The sequence below is a fragment of the Pseudophryne corroboree genome, chromosome 10 (genome assembly GCF_028390025.1).
Source record: "Pseudophryne corroboree isolate aPseCor3 chromosome 10, aPseCor3.hap2, whole genome shotgun sequence".
In the NCBI taxonomy this organism is placed as follows: domain Eukaryota; kingdom Metazoa; phylum Chordata; class Amphibia; order Anura; family Myobatrachidae; genus Pseudophryne; species Pseudophryne corroboree.
The window spans coordinates 9,151,516-9,169,324 of NC_086453.1; the positions used below are offsets into that span (position 1 = coordinate 9,151,516).

At 52.1% G+C, this 17,809-nt stretch overlaps 1 protein-coding gene across 2 annotated transcripts in view; it reads right to left on the reverse strand.

Annotated features, from left to right (window-relative positions):
• LOC134965743 (anoctamin-7-like) overlaps window positions 1-17,809 on the reverse strand; it is a 99,821-nt gene that overhangs the window by 64,405 nt on the left and 17,607 nt on the right. For both annotated transcript variants that reach the window (XM_063942090.1, XM_063942089.1), the window contains exons 8-13: window positions 16,763-16,873; window positions 15,677-15,842; window positions 15,205-15,295; window positions 15,018-15,114; window positions 14,784-14,927; window positions 14,349-14,486 (exon numbers count right to left, since the gene is read on the reverse strand). In XM_063942090.1, the coding sequence (XP_063798160.1) occupies window positions 14,349-14,486; window positions 14,784-14,927; window positions 15,018-15,114; window positions 15,205-15,295; window positions 15,677-15,842; window positions 16,763-16,873 (747 nt within the window). The remainder of the gene's footprint in view (window positions 1-14,348; window positions 14,487-14,783; window positions 14,928-15,017; window positions 15,115-15,204; window positions 15,296-15,676; window positions 15,843-16,762; window positions 16,874-17,809) is intronic.

Below are 17,809 nucleotides of genomic sequence, written 5' to 3' on the forward strand. Positions count from 1 at the left end.
CCTATATACCGGGTGCTTGTATATGTTACATGCCAGTATTATTATCATCACATGAGCCGCCTATATACCGGGTGTCTGTATATGTTACATGCCAGTATTATTATCATATGAGCCGCCTATATACCGGGTGTCTGTATATGTTACATGCTAGTATTATTATCACATGAACCGCCTATATACCGGGTGTCTGTATATGTTACATGCTAGTATTATTATTACATGAGCCGCCTATATACCGGGTGCTTGTATATGTTACATGCCAGTATTATTATCATCACATGAGCCGCCTATATACCGAGTGCTTGTATATGTTACATGCCAGTATTATTATCATCACATGAGCCGCCTATACACCAGGTGCTTGTATATGTTACATGCCAGTATTATTATTATTATCACATGAGCCGCCTATATACCGGGTGCTTGTATATGTTACATGCCAGTATTATTATCACATGAGCCGCCTATATACCGGGTGTTTGTATATGTTACATGCCAGTATTATTATTATCACATGAGCCGCCTATATACCGGGTGTCTGTATATGTTACATGCCAGTATTATTATCATCACATGAGCCGCCTATATACCAGGTGCTTGTATATGTTACACGCCAGTATTATTATCATCACATGAGCCGCCTATATACCAGGTGCTTGTATATGTTACACGCCAGTATTATTATCATCACATGAGCCGCCTATATACCAGGTGCTTGTATATGTTACACGCCAGTATTATTATTATCACATGAGCCGCCTATATACCGGGTGTCTGTATATGTTACATGCCAGTATTATTATCATCACATGAGCCGCCTATATACCAGGTGCTTGTATATGTTACACGCCAGTATTATTATTATCACATGAGCCGCCTATATACCGGGTGTCTGTATATGTTACATGCCAGTATTATTATTATCACATGAGCCGCCTATATACCAGGTGTCTGTATATGTTACACGCCAGTATTATTATTATCACATGAGCCGCCTATATACCGGGTGTCTGTATATGTTACATGCCAGTATTATTATCATCACATGAGCCGCCTATATACCGGGTGTCTGTATATGTTACATGCCAGTATTATTATCATCACATGAGCCGCCTATATACCAGGTGCTTGTATATGTTACACGCCAGTATTATTATTATCACATGAGCCGCCTATATACCAGGTGCTTGTATATGTTACACGCCAGTATTATTATTATCACATGAGCCGCCTATATACCGGGTGTCTGTATATGTTACATGCCAGTATTATTATCATCACATGAGCCGCCTATATACCAGGTGCTTGTATATGTTACACGCCAGTATTATTATTATCACATGAGCCGCCTATATACCGGGTGCTTGTATATGTTACATAGAAACATAGAAACATAGAATGTGACGGCAGATAAGAACCACTTGGCCCATCTAGTCTGCCCCTTTTTTTTATCCTTTAGGCAATCTCAACCCTTTTTTAACCTTAATTCTTTGTAAGGATATTCATATGCCTGTCCCAAGCATGTTACATTGCTCTACAGTCTTAGCCTCTACCACCTCTGATGGGAGGCTATTCCACTTATCCACTACCCTTTCTGTGAAGTAATTTTTCCTTAAATTTCCCCTGAACCTACATGCCAGTATTATTATTACATGAGCCGCCAATATACCAGGTGTTTGTATATGTTACATGCCAGTATTATTATTATTACATGAGCCGCCTATATACCAGGTGCTTGTATATGTTACATGCCAGTATTATTATCACATGAGTCGCCGATATACCGGGTGCTTGTATATGTTACATGCCAGTATTATTATTATTATCACATGAGCTGCCTATATACCGGGTGTTTGTATATGTTACATGCCAGTATTATTATTACATGAGCCACCTATATACCGGGTGCTTGTATATGTTACATGCCAGTATTATTGTCAAATGAGCCGCCTATATACCGGGTGCTTGTATATGTTACATGCCAGTATTATTATTACATGAGCCGCCTATATACCGGGTGCTTGTATATGTTACATGCCAGTATTATTAATCACATGAGCCACCTATATACTGGGTGCTTGTATGTGTTACATGCCAGTATTATTATTACATGAGCCGCCTATATACCGGGTGCTTGTATATGTTACATGCCAGTATTATTATTACATGAGCCGCCTATATACCGGGTGTCTGTATATGTTACATGCCAGTATTTTTATCACATGAGCCGCCTATATACCGGGTGCTTGTATATGTTACATGCCAGTATTATTATTATCACATGAGCCGCCTATATACCGGGTGATTGTATATGTTACATGCCAGTTTTATTATCACATGAGCCGCCTATATACCGGGTGTCTGTATATGTTACATGCCAGTATTATTATTATTATCACATGAGCCGCCTATATACCGGGTGTCTGTATATGTTACATGCCAGTATTATTATTATCATCACATGAGCCGCCTATATACCGGGTGTTTGTATATGTTACATGCCAGTATTATTATTATCACATGAGCCGCCTATATACCGGGTGTTTGTATATGTTACTTGCCAGTACTATTATTATTACATGAGCCGCCTATATACCGGGTGTTTGTATATGTTACATGCCAGTATTATTATTATCACATGAGCCGCCTATATACCGGGTGTTTGTATATGTTACACGCCAGTATTATTATCATCACATGAGCCGCCTATATACCGGGTGCTTGTATATGTTACTTGCCAGTACTATTATTATTACATGAGCCGCCTATATACCAGGTGCTTGTATATGTTACATGCCAGTATTATTATTACATGAGCCGCCTATATACCGGGTGCTTGTATATGTTACATGCCAGTATTATTATTATCCCATGAGCCGCCTATATACCGGGTGCTTGTATATGTTACATGCCAGTATTTTTATCACATGAGCCGCCTATATACCGGGTGCTTGTATATGTTACATGCCAGTATTATTATTAGATTTTATGTGCTTGTATATGTTACATGCTAGTATTATCACATGAGCCGCCTATATACCGGGTGTTTGTGTATGTTACATGCCAGTATTATTATTATCACACAAGCCGCCTATATACCGGGTGCTTGTATATGTTACATGCCAGTATTATTATTATATATTATGTGCTTGTATATGTTACATGCCAGTATTATTATTATATATTATGTGCTTGTATATGTTACATGCCAGTATTATTATTATATATTATGTGCTTGTATATGTTACATGCCAGTATTATTATTATTATATATTATGTGCTTGTATATGTTACATGCCAGTATTATTATTATATATTATGTGCTTGTATATGTTACATGCCAGTATTATTATTATATATTATGTGCTTGTATATGTTACATGCATTCTTTCTGCTCTAAGAGATGAAATACTATTTGTGCTTCTATAGAGGAGAGCGTCCTATGGGCATCATTCAGTAAGAGATACAAAACTGCAACTAATGCAGACAGTTGTGTTCCAGCCGTCTGCACATGCACAGCGTCCGCAGCGGGCGTGCGCGGACCTTCACGGTGCGATTGTATCCTGGAAAGATGCGATCGTAGTATGGTTGACAGCGGCAGCCGCTGGGGGGCATTGACGCAGCGTTTTGGGGGAGTGGTCCGGACAACGCAGGTGTGTCCGGACCATTTCCAGGCAGCTGCGTGATGTCACAGGCAAAATATGGTGGCGGAGCACCTACATACGCAAGTGGGCTGCATCATGCAGGGGGCTTCTTTAGTCTGCCTGATCTACGATGCAATCACAATTGAATTGGCAGTCTTGCCCTGTGCTGGGCGGGACCAGTAGCAGTGTCTGCTATTGAATCTGAATGAGGTCCAATGCCTTATATAGCAGCCAGCCGCTGGCGGCCTGATTGCATTGCTTGTACACACTGGTCCTGGGCTATAATTACATACTATATACTGCATGATAATGTGTGTACGTGACTCTACTGCCATCGTCTGTGTTGTTTTACATGGCGTATGAACGGGGCAGAGCTAATATGTAGAAAATCCAATGCTTATTGCGAGGTCATTACTACAAATTAGCCACATGCACGTGTGCAAATCATTGTTCTCACCAATTGCTAAAATATGCCCCCCAGTGGGTAAAGAACTAGGGGGAGGGGGCTCAGGGGTGGGCACTAGGGGGAAGGTTAGGGTCTGGCTTCAGAAGGGGAGGGTAAGGGGAGGAGGATAGGTGATAGACTTTGGGAGAGGAGGGGAGGGTCAGTGGCGCAACTTGTGAGTGCTGAGCCCAGGTGCAAAAATATAATTTGGGCCCCCCTCCTGCACCCCAGCCCAAATTCAAAATATGCCACTATAGTCAGAGGGTGACAGGGAAAGGCAGAGAGTGACAGAGAGAGGCAGTGGGTGACAGCAGAAGTACGGTGACAGCAAGACAATGGAAGGCAGAAGTTGACATAGAGAGGCAGTGGGTGACAGCAGAAATACGGGGAGGCAGTGGGTGACAGCGGGAGGCAGAGGGTGACAGGGAGAGGCAGAGAGTGACATAGAATGGCAGAGGGTGACAAGGCGAGGCAGTGGGTGACAGCGGGAGGCAGAGGGTGACAGGGCTAGGCAGAGGGTGACAGGGAGAGGCAGAGAGTGACAGAGAGAGGCAGTGGGTGACAGCAGAAATACGGTGACAGCAAGACAATGGAAGGCAGAGGTTGACATAGAGAGGCAGTGGGTGACAGCAGAAATACGGGGAGGCAGTGGGTGACAGCGGGAGGCAGAGGGTGACAGGGCGAGGCAGAGGGTGACAGGGCGAGGCAGAGGGTGACAGGGAGAGGCAGAGAGTGACATAGAATGGCAGAGGGTGACAAGGCGAGGCAGTGGGTGACAGCGGGAGGCAGAGGGTGACAGGGCGAGGCAGAGGGTGACAGGGAGAGGCAGAGAGTGACATAGAACAGCAGAGGGTGACAACGGAAGGCAAGAGGATTCAGAGAATGACAGAGGAAGGCAAGGAGAGGAAGTGGGTGGCAGTGAGTGACAGGAGGCAGTGGGCGGCAGGGAGAGACAGTGGGTGACTGGGGTACAAGCAAAATGTCTTGCACGGTGTGGAGAACAGGGGGCAAGTTCCTTGGTGTGGGCAGGAACACAGTCTGTGACAGGGACCCCCGTCCCTTGTACTTTCCTCAGTTTGGCACTTGGAAAGGAAGACTCTGACAGTGCCAGTTACAGTGGGTGTGAGCTGCCTGTAATACACAGACAGCAGTGAGTCAGGATCATGTACAGCAGACTGGTAATTAGAGACAGTAAGTGGCTGTGATCATCAGTGATGATAGGTGGCAGGACTCCTCTATCAGTCCAGCACACACAAGGTCAGCCCCACCTACCTAAGGTAAGGGTCAGGTCCCTCAGACAGCTGGGCCCACCCTGCTCTCTGCACTGACCATTCATCCCACATTGCTCTAAATGGTCTGCAGGGGGGCCAGGGGGTAACTCATTGCTGGTCTGGGCAGCAGGGGGCCCCTTAATCCTCAGGAGTCCAGGTGCAATGCACCTGCTGCCCAATGGTAGTTCCGCCTCTGGAGAGGGTTAGGCTGCGGGAGGGGAGGTTAGGGTTAGGCACTAGGGGAGGGTTAGGCTGCGGGAGGGGAGGTTAGGGTTAGGCACTAGGGGAGGGTTAGGATGCGGGAGGGGAGGTTAGGGTTAGGCACTAGGGGAGGGTTAGGCTGCGGGAGGGGAGGTTAGGGTTAGGCACTAGGGGAGGGTTAGGCTGCGGGAGGGAAGGTTAGGGTTAGGCACTAGGGGAGGGTTAGGCTGCGGGAGGGGAGGTTAGGGTTAGGCACTAGGGGAGGGTTAGGCTGCGGGAGGGGAGGTTAGGGTTAGGAACTAGGGGAGGGTTAGGATGCGGGAGGGGAGGTTAGGGTTAGGCACTAGGGGAGGGTTAGACTGCGGGAGGGGAGGTTAGGGTTAGGCACTAGGGTTAGGATTAGGCTGCGGGAGGGGAGGTTAGGGTTAGGCACTAGGGGAGGGTTAGGCTGCGGGAGGGGAGGTTAGGGTTAGGCACTAGGGGAGGGTTAGGCTGCGGGAGGGGAGGTTAGGGTTAGGCACTAGGGGAGGGTTAGGATGCGGGAGGGGAGGTTAGGGTTAGGCACTAGGGGAGGGTTAGGCTGCGGGAGGGGAGGTTAGGGTTAGGCACTAGGGTTAGGGTTAGGCTGCGGGAGGGGAGGTTAGGGTTAGGCACTAGGGGAGGGTTAGGCTGCGGGAGGGGAGGTTAGGGTTAGGCACTAGGGGAGGGTTAGGCTGCGGGAGGGGAGGTTAGGGTTAGGCACTAGGGGAGGGTTAAGCTGCGGGAGGGGAGGTTAGGGTTAGGAACTAGGGGAGGGTTAGGATGCGGGAGGGGAGGTTAGGGTTAGGCACTAGGGGAGGGTTAGGCTGCGGGAGGGGAGGTTAGGGTTAGGCACTAGGGTTAGGGTTAGGCTGCGGGAGGGGAGGTTAGGGTTAGGCACTAGGGGAGGGTTAGGCTGCGGGAGGGGAGGTTAGGGTTAGGCACTAGGGGAGGGTTAGGCTGCGGGAGGGGAGGTTAGGGTTAGGCACTAGGGGAGGGTTAGGCTGCGGGAGGGGAGGTTAGGGTTAGGAACTAGGGGAGGGTTAGGATGCGGGAGGGGAGGTTAGGGTTAGGCACTAGGGGAGGGTTAGGCTGCGGGAGGGGAGGTTAGGGTTAGGCACTAGGGGAGGGTTAGGCTGCGGGAGGGGAGGTTAGGGTTAGGCACTAGGGTTAGGGTTAGGCTGCGGGAGGGGAGGTTAGGGTTAGGCACTAGGGGAGGGTTAGGATGCGGGAGGGGAGGTTAGGGTTAGGCACTAGGTTTAGGGTTAGGCTGCGGGAGGGGAGGTTAGGGGCAGGCACTAGGGGAGGGTTAGGATGCAGTAGGGGAGGTTTGGATTAGGCTGCGGGAGGGGAGGTTAGGGTTAGTCACTAGGGGAGGGTTAGGCTGCGGGAGGGGAGGTTAGGGTTAGGCACTAGGGGAGGGTTAGGATGCGGGAGGGGAGGTTAGGGTTAGGCACTAGGGGAGGGTTAGGCTGCGGGAGGGGAGGTTAGGGGCAGGCACTAGGGTTAGGCTGCGGGAGGGGAGGTTAGGGTTAGGCACTAGGGGAGGGTTAGGCTGCGGGAGGGGAGGTTAGGGTTAGGCACTAGGGGAGGGTTAGGCTGCGGGAGGGGAGGTTAGGGTTAGGAACTAGGGGAGGGTTAGGATGCGGGAGGGGAGGTTAGGGTTAGGCACTAGGGGAGGGTTAGGCTGCGGGAGGGGAGGTTAGGGTTAGGCACTAGGGGAGGGTTAGGCTGCGGGAGGGGAGGTTAGGGTTAGGCACTAGGGGAAGGTTAGGATGCGGGAGGGGAGGTTAGGGATAGGCACTAGGGGAGGGTTAGGCTGCGGGAGGGGAGGTTATGGTTAGGCACTAGGGGAGGGTTAGGCTGTGGGAGGGGAGGTTAGGGTTAGGCACTAGGGTTAGGGTTAGGCTGCGGGAGGGGAGGTTAGGGTTAGGCACTAGGGGAGGGTTAGGATGCGGGAGGGGAGGTTAGGGTTAGGCACTAGGTTTAGGGTTAGGCTGCGGGAGGGGAGGTTAGGGGCAGGCACTAGGGGAGGGTTAGGATGCAGTAGGGGAGGTTTGGATTAGGCTGCTGGAGGGGAGGTTAGGGTTAGTCACTAGGGGAGGGTTAGGCTGCGGGAGGGGAGGTTAGGGTTAGGCACTATGGGAGGGTTAGGCTGCGGGAGGGGAGGTTAGGGGCAGGCACTAGGGTTAGGCTGCGGTAGGGGAGGTTAGGGTTAGGCACTAGGGGAGGGTTAGGCTGCGGGAGGGGAGGTTAGGGTTAGGCACTAGGGTTAGGGTTAGGCTGCGGGAGGGGAGGTTAGGGTTAGGCACTAGGGTTAGGGTTAGGCTGCGGGAGGGGAGGTTATGGTTAGGCACTAGGTTTAGGGTTAGGCTGCGGGAGGGGAGGTTAGGGGCAGGCACTAGGGGAGAGTTAGGATGCAGTAGGGGAGGTTTGGATTAGGCTGCTGGAGGGGAGGTTAGGGTTAGGCACTAGGGGGAGGGTTAGGATGCGAGAGGGGAGGTTAGGGTTAGGCACTAGGGTTAGGGTTAGGCTGTGGGAGGGGAGGTTAGGGTTAGGCTGCGGGAGGGGAGGTTAGGGTTAGGCACTAGGGGAGGGTTAGGCTGCGGGAGGGGAGGTTAGGGTTAGGCACTAGGGGAGGGTTAGGCTGCGGGAGGGGAGGTTAGGGTTAGGCACTAGGGGAGGGTTAGGCTGCGGGAGGGGAGGTTAGGGTTAGGCACTAGGGTTAGGCTGCGGGAGGGGAGGTTAGGGTTAGGCACTAGGGGAGGGTTAGGCTGTGGGAGGGGAGGTTAGGGTTAGGCACTAGGGTTAGGGTTAGGCTGCGGGAGGGGAGGTTAGGGTTAGGCACTAGGGGAGGCTTAGGATGCGGGAGGGGAGGTTAGGGTTAGGCACTAGGTTTAGGGTTAGGCTGCGGGAGGGGAGGTTAGGGGCAGGCACTAGGGGAGGGTTAGGATGCAGTAGGGGAGGTTTGGATTAGGCTGCTGGAGGGGAGGTTAGGGTTAGGAACTAGGGGAGGGTTAGGCTGCGGGAGGGGAGGTTAGGGTTAGGCACTAGGGGAGGGTTAGGATGCGGGAGGGGAGGTTAGGGTTAGGCACTAGGGGAGGGTTAGGCTGCGGGAGGGGAGGTTAGGGGCAGGCACTAGGGTTAGGATGCGGGAGGGGAGGTTAGGGTTAGGCACTAGGGGAGGGTTAGGCTGCGGGAGGGGAGGTTAGGGTTAGGCACTAGGGTTAGGGTTAGGCTGCGGGAGGGGAGGTTAGGGTTAGGCACTAGCGTTAGGGTTAGGCTGCGGGAGGGGAGGTTAGGGTTAGGCACTAGGTTTAGGGTTAGGCTGCGGGAGGGGAGGTTAGGGTTAGGCACTAGGGGAGGGTTAGGCTGCGGGAGGGGAGGTTAGGGTTAGGCACTAGGGGAGGGTTAGGCTGCGGGAGGGGAGGTTAGGGTTAGGCACTAGGGGAGGGTTAGGCTGCGGGAGGGGAGGTTAGGGTTAGGAACTAGGGGAGGGTTAGGATGCGGGAGGGGAGGTTAGGGTTAGGCACTAGGGGAGGGTTAGGCTGCGGGAGGGGAGGTTAGGGTTAGGCACTAGGGGAGGGTTAGGCTGCGGGAGGGGAGGTTAGGGTTAGGCACTAGGGTTAGGGTTAGGCTGCGGGAGGGGAGGTTAGGGTTAGGCACTAGGGGAGGGTTAGGATGCGGGAGGGGAGGTTAGGGTTAGGCACTAGGTTTAGGGTTAGGCTGCGGGAGGGGAGGTTAGGGGCAGGCATTAGGGGAGGGTTAGGATGCAGTAGGGGAGGTTTGGATTAGGCTGCTGGAGGGGAGGTTAGGGTTAGTCACTAGGGGAGGGTTAGGCTGCGGGAGGGGAGGTTAGGGTTAGGCACTAGGGGAGGGTTAGGATGCGGGAGGGGAGGTTAGGGTTAGGCACTAGGGGAGGGTTAGGCTGCGGGAGGGGAGGTTAGGGGCAGGCACTAGGGTTAGGCTGCGGGAGGGGAGGTTAGGGTTAGGCACTAGGGGAGGGTTAGGCTGCGGGAGGGGAGGTTAGGGTTAGGCACTAGGGTTAGGGTTAGGCTGCGGGAGGAGAGGTTAGGGTTAGGCACTAGGGGGAGGGTTAGGATGCGAGAGGGGAGGTTAGGGTTAGGCACTAGGGTTAGGGTTAGGCTGTGGGAGGGGAGGTTAGGGTTAGGCTGCGGGAGGGGAGGTTAGGGTTAGGCAGTAGGGGAGGGTTAGGCTGCGGGAGGGGAGGTAAGGGTTAGGCACTAGGGGAGGGTTAGGCTGCGGGAGGGGAGGTTAGGGTTAGGTAGTAGGGGAGGGTTAGGCTGCGGGAGGGGAGGTTAGGGTTAGGCACTAGGGGAGGGTTAGGCTGCGGGAGGGGAGGTTAGGGTTAGGCACTAGGGTTAGGCTGCGGGAGGGGAGGTTAGGGTTAGGCACTAGGGGAGGGTTAGGCTGCGGGAGGGGAGGTTAGGGTTAGGCACTAGGGTTAGGGTTAGGCTGCGGGAGGGGAGGTTAGGGTTAGGCACTAGGGGAGGGTTAGGATGCGGGAGGGGAGGTTAGAGTTAGGCACTAGGTTTAGGGTTAGGCTGCGGGAGGGGAGGTTAGGGGCAGGCACTAGGGGAGGGTTAGGATGCAGTAGGGGAGGTTTGGATTAGGCTGCTGGAGGTGAGGTTAGGGTTAGGAACTAGGGGAGGGTTAGGCTGCGGGAGGGGAGGTTAGGGTTAGGCACTAGGGGAGGGTTAGGATGCGGGAGGGGAGGTTAGGGTTAGGCACTAGGGGAGGGTTAGGCTGCGGGAGGGGAGGTTAGGGGCAGGCACTAGGGTTAGGGTTAGGCTGCGGGAGGGGAGGTTAGGGTTAGGCACTAGGGGAGGGTTAGGCTGCGGGAGGGGAGGTTAAGGTTAGGCACTAGGGTTAGGGTTAGGCTGCGGGAGGGGAGGTTAGGGTTAGGCACTAGGGTTAGGGTTAGGCTGCGGGAGGGGAGGTTAGGGTTAGGCACTAGGTTTAGGGTTAGGTTGCGGGAGGGGAGGTTAGGGGCAGGCACTAGGGGAGAGTTAGGATGCAGTAGGGGAGGTTTGGATTAGGCTGCTGGAGGGGAGGTTAGGGTTAGGCACTAGGGGGAGGGTTAGGATGCGAGAGGGGAGGTTAGGGTTAGGCACTAAGGTTAGGGTTAGGCTGTGGGAGGGGAGGTTAGGGTTAGGCCCTAGGGGAAGGGTTAGGGTTAGGCTGCGGGAGGGGAGGTTAGGGTTAGTCACTACGGGGAGGGTTAGGCTGCGGGAGGGGAGGTTAGGGTCAGTCACTAGGGGGAGGGATAGGGTTAGATGCGGGAGGGTAGGTTATGGTTAGTCACTAGGGGGAGGGTTAGGCTGTTGGAGGGATGTTTAAGGTTAGTCACTAGGGGGAGGGTTAGAGTTAGGCTGCGGGAGGGGAAGTTAGGGTTAGTCACTAGGGGGAGGGTTAGGCTGCGGGGGGTTAGGTTATGGTTAGTCACTAGGGGGAGGGTTAGGCTGTGGGAGGGATGGTTAAGGTTAGTCACTAGGGGGAGGGTTAGAGTTAAGCTGCGGGAGGTTAGGTTAGCGTTAGTTACTAGGGAGAGGGTTAGGGTTAGGCTGCGGGAGGTTAGGTTAGGGTTAGTCACTAGGGGAAGGGGTTAGGGTTAGGCTGCGGGAGGTTAGGTTTGGGTTAGTCACTAGGGGAGGGTTTGGGTTAGGCTGCGGGAGGTTAGGTTTGGGTTAGTCACTAGAGGAAGGGTTAGGGTTAGCCTGCGGGAGGTTAGGTTAGGGTTAGTCACTAAGGGGAGGTTGTGGGAGGTTAGGTTAGGGTTAGTCACTAGGGAGAGGGTCAGGGTTAGGCTGGGGGAGGTTAGGTTATGGTTAGTCACTAGGGGTAGGATTAGGCTGCGGGAAGTTAGGTTAGGGTTAATCACTAGGGGGAGGGTTAGGGGTTAGGCTGCGAGAGGTTAGGTTTGGGTTAGTCACTAGGGGAAGGGTTAGGCTGCGGGAGGGGAGGTTAGGGTTAGACACTAGGGAGAGGGTTAGGGTGTGGGAGGTTAGGTTAGGGTTAGTCACTAGGGGGAGGGTTAGGCTGCAGGAGGTTAGGTTTGGGTTAGTCACTAGGGGGGGTTAGGCTGCGGGAGGGGAGGTTAGGGTTAGACACTAGGGAGAGGGTTAGGGTGTGGGAGGTTAGGTTAGGGTTAGTCACTAGGGGGAGGGTTAGGCTGCGGGAGGTTAGGTTTGGGTTAGTCACTAGGGGGAGGGTTAGGCTGCAGGAGGGGAGGTTAGGGTTAGTCATTAGGGGGAGGGTTAGGATGCGGGAGGTTACATTAAGGTTAGTCACTAGGGGAAGGGTTAGGATGCAGGAAATTAGGTTTAGTCACTAGGGGAAGGGTTAGGATGCGGGAGGTTAGGTTAGGGTTAGTCACTAGGGGGAGGGTTAGGATGCAGGAGGTTAGGTTAGGGTTAGTCACTAGGGGGAGGGTTAGGCAGCGGGAGGTTAAGTTTGGGTTAGTCACTAGGGGGAGGGTTAGGCAGCGGGAGGTTAGGTTTGGGTTAGTCACTAGGGGGGGGTGGTTAGGCTGCGGGAGGGGAGGTTAGGGTTAGTCACTAGGTAGAGGGTTAGGGTGTGGTAGGTTGGGTTAGGTTTAGTCACTAGGGGGAGGGTTAGGCTGCGGGGGGAGGTTAGGGTTAGCCACTAAGGGGAGGGTTAGGCTGCGGGAGGGGAGGTTAAGGTTAGTCACTAGGGGGAGGGTTAGGCAGCGGGAGGTTAGGTTTGGGTTAGTCACTAGGGGGAGGGTTAGGCTGCGGGGGGGGAGGTTAGGGTTAGTCACTAAGGGGAGGGTTAGGTTAGGGTTAGTCACTAGGGAGAGGGTTAGGGTTAGGCTGTGGGAGGTTAGGTTAGGGTTAGTCACTAGGGAGAGGGTTAGGGTTAGGCTGAGGGAGGTTAGGTTATGGTTAGTCACTAGGGGGAGGGTTAGGCTGCAGGAGGTTAGGTTAGGGATAGTCACTAAGGGGAGGGTTAGGTTAGAGTTAGTCACTAGGGAGAGGGTTAGGATGTGGGAGGTTAGGTTAGGGTTAGTCACTAGGGAGAGGGTCAGGGTTAGGCTGCGGGAGGTTAGGTTATGGTTAGTCACTAGGGGTAGGGTTAGGCAGCGGGAGGTTAGGTTAGGGTTAATCACTATGGGGAGGGTTAGGGGTTAGGCTGCGAGAGGTTAGGTTTGGGTTAGTCACTAGGGGAAGGGTTAGGCTGCGGGAGGGGAGGTTAGGGTTAGACACTAGGGAGAGGGTTAGGGTGTGGGAGGTTAGGTTTGGGTTAGTCACTAGGGGGAGGGTTAGGCTGCGGGAGGTTAGGTTTGGGTTAGTCACTAGGGGGAGGGTTAGGCTGCGGGAGGGGAGGTTAGGGTTAGACACTAGGGAGAGGGTTAGGGTGTGGGAGGTTAGGTTAGGGTTAGTCACTAGGGGGAGGGTTAGGCTGCGGGAGGTTAGGTTTGGGTTAGTCACTAGGGGGAGGGTTAGGCTGCAGGAGGGGAGGTTAGGGTTAGTCATTAGGGGGAGGGTTAGGATGCGGGGAGGTTAGATTAAGGTTAGTAACTAGGGGAAGGGTTAGGATGCAAGAGATTAGGTTTAGTCACTAGGGGAAGGGTTAGGATGCGGGAGGTTAGGTTAGGGTTAGTCACTAGGGGGAGGGTTAGGATGCAGGAGGTTAGGTTTGGGTTAGTCACTAGGGGGAGGGTTAGCCTGCGGGAGGGGAGGTTAGGGTTAGTCACTAGGTAGAGGGTTAGGGTGTGGCAGGTTAGGTTAGGTTTAGTCACTAGGGGGAGGGTTAGGCTGCGGGGGGGAGGTTAGGGTTAGTCACTAAGGGGAGGGTTAGGGTTAGGCTGCCGGAGGGGAGGTTAGGGTTAGTCACTAGGGGGAGGGTTAGGCAGCGGGAGGTTAGGTTTGGGTTAGTCACTAGGGGGAGGGTTAGGCTGTGGGGGGGGAGGTTAGGGTTAGTCACTAAGGGGAGGGTTAGGGTTAGGCTGCGGGAGGGGAGGTTAGGATTAGTCACTAGGTAGAGCGTTAGGGTGTGGGAGGTTAGGTTAGGTTTAGTCACTAGGGGGAGGGTTAGGCTGCGGGAGGTTAGGTTATGGTTAGTCACTATGGGGAGGGGTTATATATAGGGGTTACACTATGGGGGGTTAGGCTGCGGGAGGGGAGGTTAGGTCAACAGGTAGTCACTGCTGCCCCAGGAAATACTGCTGGAGTCGCTATCGCCGCCGAACCAGGTAAGTCACTGCGAGAGCACCAGGAACTTTTCGATTACATTTCATTAGTGTTGACACAATGAATGTCGACGTGGTCAATGTCAAGATGCCTAGCATTTCCACACTATGAACATGGGGACATGCTGACAAAACATACGTCACAGTGTTGCAAGGACACATTAATATGCTGGCACTTCATACATAGCTGCCGCCCCTAACCCTCATCACTAGTAAGGTTTATGTCTGGGACCCTCAGTTCTGTCTCATGCCCCCATTATTACATCTCAATAATCGCCCTCTAAATTATGTCCTAAAACTCTGCTGTAGATTTAGTGTCACCACCCTGGCTCATAGTCTTGTTGGTAACGCTGTAGGAGGGGAGATGTATCAAAGCTGGGAGAGAGATAAAGTGAAGAGATTGCCCACAGCAGCCAATGAGTTACTAGCTAATCGGCTGCTTTGTGAAACTTCTCCACTTTATCTCTGTCCAAGGCTTGATACACCTCCCCCTGGATCACTAATTACTCTGGTGGAAGAGGTTGTAACAGTCTCACCATGATCACAATCACCATGGACCCAGTGAGGATTCTGGAGAGACGGTCCTTCTCTGGGAAGTATGGTTCCTTCACTCCTGTCACCGGGTTCTGTTCCATCTGTGGAGCCATAGCAGCAAACTCCGGGCGGGGACGTTCCTGGACATGGGGAGACAAGAAGATCACGTGAGGTTCAACCAAACTGAAAGCGCGGGATATACCACTCACACTGCAGGAGGTCATCACCATCCTTGGGTATGTACCTCCTAGGCCTCCATAGTTACCCCTAGCTGATAACGTCTCCACCTTATTTCCAGGTGCCTACCTTACCTCAGTCATTAGTGGTCTGTAAATCGTACTTATCACCCCCATGTGGTGGTGGCGTTGGCCAGGTAGTGGCTTGGAAAGCAGTCTATAACCTCCTCAGGAGCAGGCGAGAATAAATGTCAGACTTGCCTCATCCTCTTGGTAGTCCATGCAGTCCCAGTGGTGGGCCAACGTTGCGTTCTTCCTCTTCCAGTACTCCAAGAAAGTGACAGCCCAGAAGGACATGAAGATGCTGAAGAACACGGTCCCTGGATGATCAAACAGATACCCCACCTGTGGAGCACAATGTGTGAGACATGAGGTGGCTCTGCAGGAGAGACACACAGGGAGCTCAGGCCCTACGAGCGGCCAGAACGCACCTACCTTGGCCATGGGGCAGATCTCAGAGATGTACCAAGTGTCGCAGGTGTCGCACAATGGGCACATCAGGTACTTCTTCTCACTCTGACAGACCTCCTGCCTGCAGGGCATAACGTAGAGTCCTCTGTTACTCTCTCACCTGTAGCAGCCGTCGGAGTCATGCAAGACATGGCAGATCCTTCACACTCACGCTGCTGTGTTACTGCCCATGGTCAAGAGGCCGGAGAGAAAGACACAGGTGCCGACGACAGCCGCTGGAAGTAACCAGGTCGTGTAGAACCCTAGAGGAGGAGGGATGGACTGACTGGAATGGACAATGATATATTTCTCCTGACCATAACCTTGCTAGCTCTGCCGGGCCATTAGCTGGATGCAGTAAGCGCATTGTCCTCCCATCACTTCATACTTACCCAATTATACGTAGCAAGGGGGACATTCAGAGACCCCATAACACACACACACAAACTGGGCAACAACTGGCCCCTACAGCTTCCCTTAGGTGTCCATATTAGGTGTTGCTTTACTTTAGTACATAGCGCCATCTAGTGGGAGCTACGCAGTATTACATGTGCATGACTGGTGAATTCTACAGACATAATATAACATCCCTGCCCTGCTTGCTGCTACATATGTCACCTGCAGAATTATTACATGACACCTACCTAACCAGGCAAAGTATATGGCCACCTTCTCCCCAAAATACTCCCGAATGTGGTCCAGCGGCTGATACTTGTACCACTGGGACCACCGTGCCCAGTACCGGTAGAGGATCTGGCGTGGATTGAGTCTCTCGGGGGCCACATCGTACTCCGGCAATTCATAAGGGCCCTGTATAGGAGGGGGGAGAAAGTCACATCCAATAATTTGTGCTATAGAACCGCTCCTGTCTGAACTGTTAGCGCTGGAACAGAGTCCTGCTGGCCTAAACTGAGTGACATGCCACCTCTCACCTCGCGCCTCAACACCCAGACCCAGATTGATGCTTTTGGCACCAACAGACCAGTTGTTCTTTGCAGCCCCCTCCTTCGGCTCACCTACGCAATACACACCCTGTATGCAGGAATAAACTGACCCAATAAAGCCATATTCCAGCATATGTTAATTGTGATTAATGATATGTAAATAACTATTATCACTCAGAGGGCCTCTATTACCTATCTACCACCCTAGTACTGAAGTCATGTGTCTCCGCCCACAGCGCCCACCTAGCGCACCTTAGTAATTAAGGTCACTGCCTCACACAAGATCAGAACACTCATCTCCTGACATATTCTGTGCTGCTGTGGTGGGTTACAGATTGTTCTAGCTCTGCCCACTGCCAAAACTGGGGACATAGGGACGAGCCAGAGAGGAAGACCAGAGCCACATTAATAAAAGGGCAATTACCCCGGGTTAGAACGATGGGCCGTTATTACCCTTCCTATCAATGGAAAGGCCCAAACACATTACTCCATAAATTCTACGTGCTTTGCAAACGGGTTCCGGGTGCCAGTAACATGATCATTTTTTTAAAATTGGGTTGGCGTCGCCCCTTAGTTACTACAAGGAAGGGGCCGGAACAGCAGTGTAACCAGGCCTAATGATCAGTATAGGCCCAAGAAGCTAACACTCCACATTGCTGCGTATAATTCTGCAGGGTGGCAGCAGCACATTTTTCGTTGACATCCAGATACGGCGGTCTCCCTGGCATTGTCAGTCAGCTACCAGTCTGCCTCTCCTCCCCCGAGGTACTCTGTGGTGCCTCTCACCTCATGTAGGGGGAAGGCCGCAGTGTAAATTCCATCCTTCAGCATCCGCTCAATGCCAACCTCTGCGTGCTTGCGCTTCCCGTACTGAGTGCGTGACAGGATCTCATAGAGCTGCATGGTGGAGCAGAAGAGGGGTACAGGGGAAATTACCCGCTGGTTTATCATTTATTCAGGTGGTTCTATGTAGCAGCACAAAACCTGCTCTAAAATGGCGTTTGTTCCTGTCACATGTCAGGGAGAGTGCAGCACATGTTCCATAATAAGGTGTATGGAGGGCCGCGCACTATAAAGTGTCACATATGGGTTTATTAGCAACTGGGTGACACCATGGTGGGGCAGATGTAACTGCAGGTGGGTGCACTGCAGGTGGGGCAGATGTAACATGTGCAGAGAGAGGTAGATTTGGGTGGGGTGTGTTCAAACTGTAATCTAAATTGCAGTGTAAAAATAAAGCAGCCAGTATTTACCCTGCACAGAAACAAAATAACCCACCCAAATCTAACTCTCTCTGCACATGTTACATCTGCCCCACGTGCAGTGCACATGGTTTTGCCCAATTGATAACTTTTTTTGGTTTGCTAACAACCCTGAATAACCCCTATATGGCGGTTTCCAATTAGCTAATTGGTTCTCCAGGGGTCTCGATAACCGTCTTATCCCGAGATGCTGGCACGTAACGGAATTGGTTTCGCTTGCCTCAGGCAGACAGGGCCAAATCCCCAATAAGTGACAATTTTTTATGTGAAAAATTCTGTGAAGATTTATAGGTCTGCGAAAAACCTGCAAAAACCACTAATTTTTTGCGCCCGTGGCACTATCGCAGCTAATTGGGTGCCGCCCATAATGAGAGAGGAACGGAACTTTTGTCTGTTGCTTCCTCTGACCCTGTTATTACGTGAGAGGGATGATGTCTAAAACATAACTATTTCCCAAATATATATATATAATCTAGCATGATATGGACAGTGTTCATTGTATAATCTGTTATATTCTTATATTATATATTTATATCGTTATATGTAGTGAGATACCATTATTATATATTAG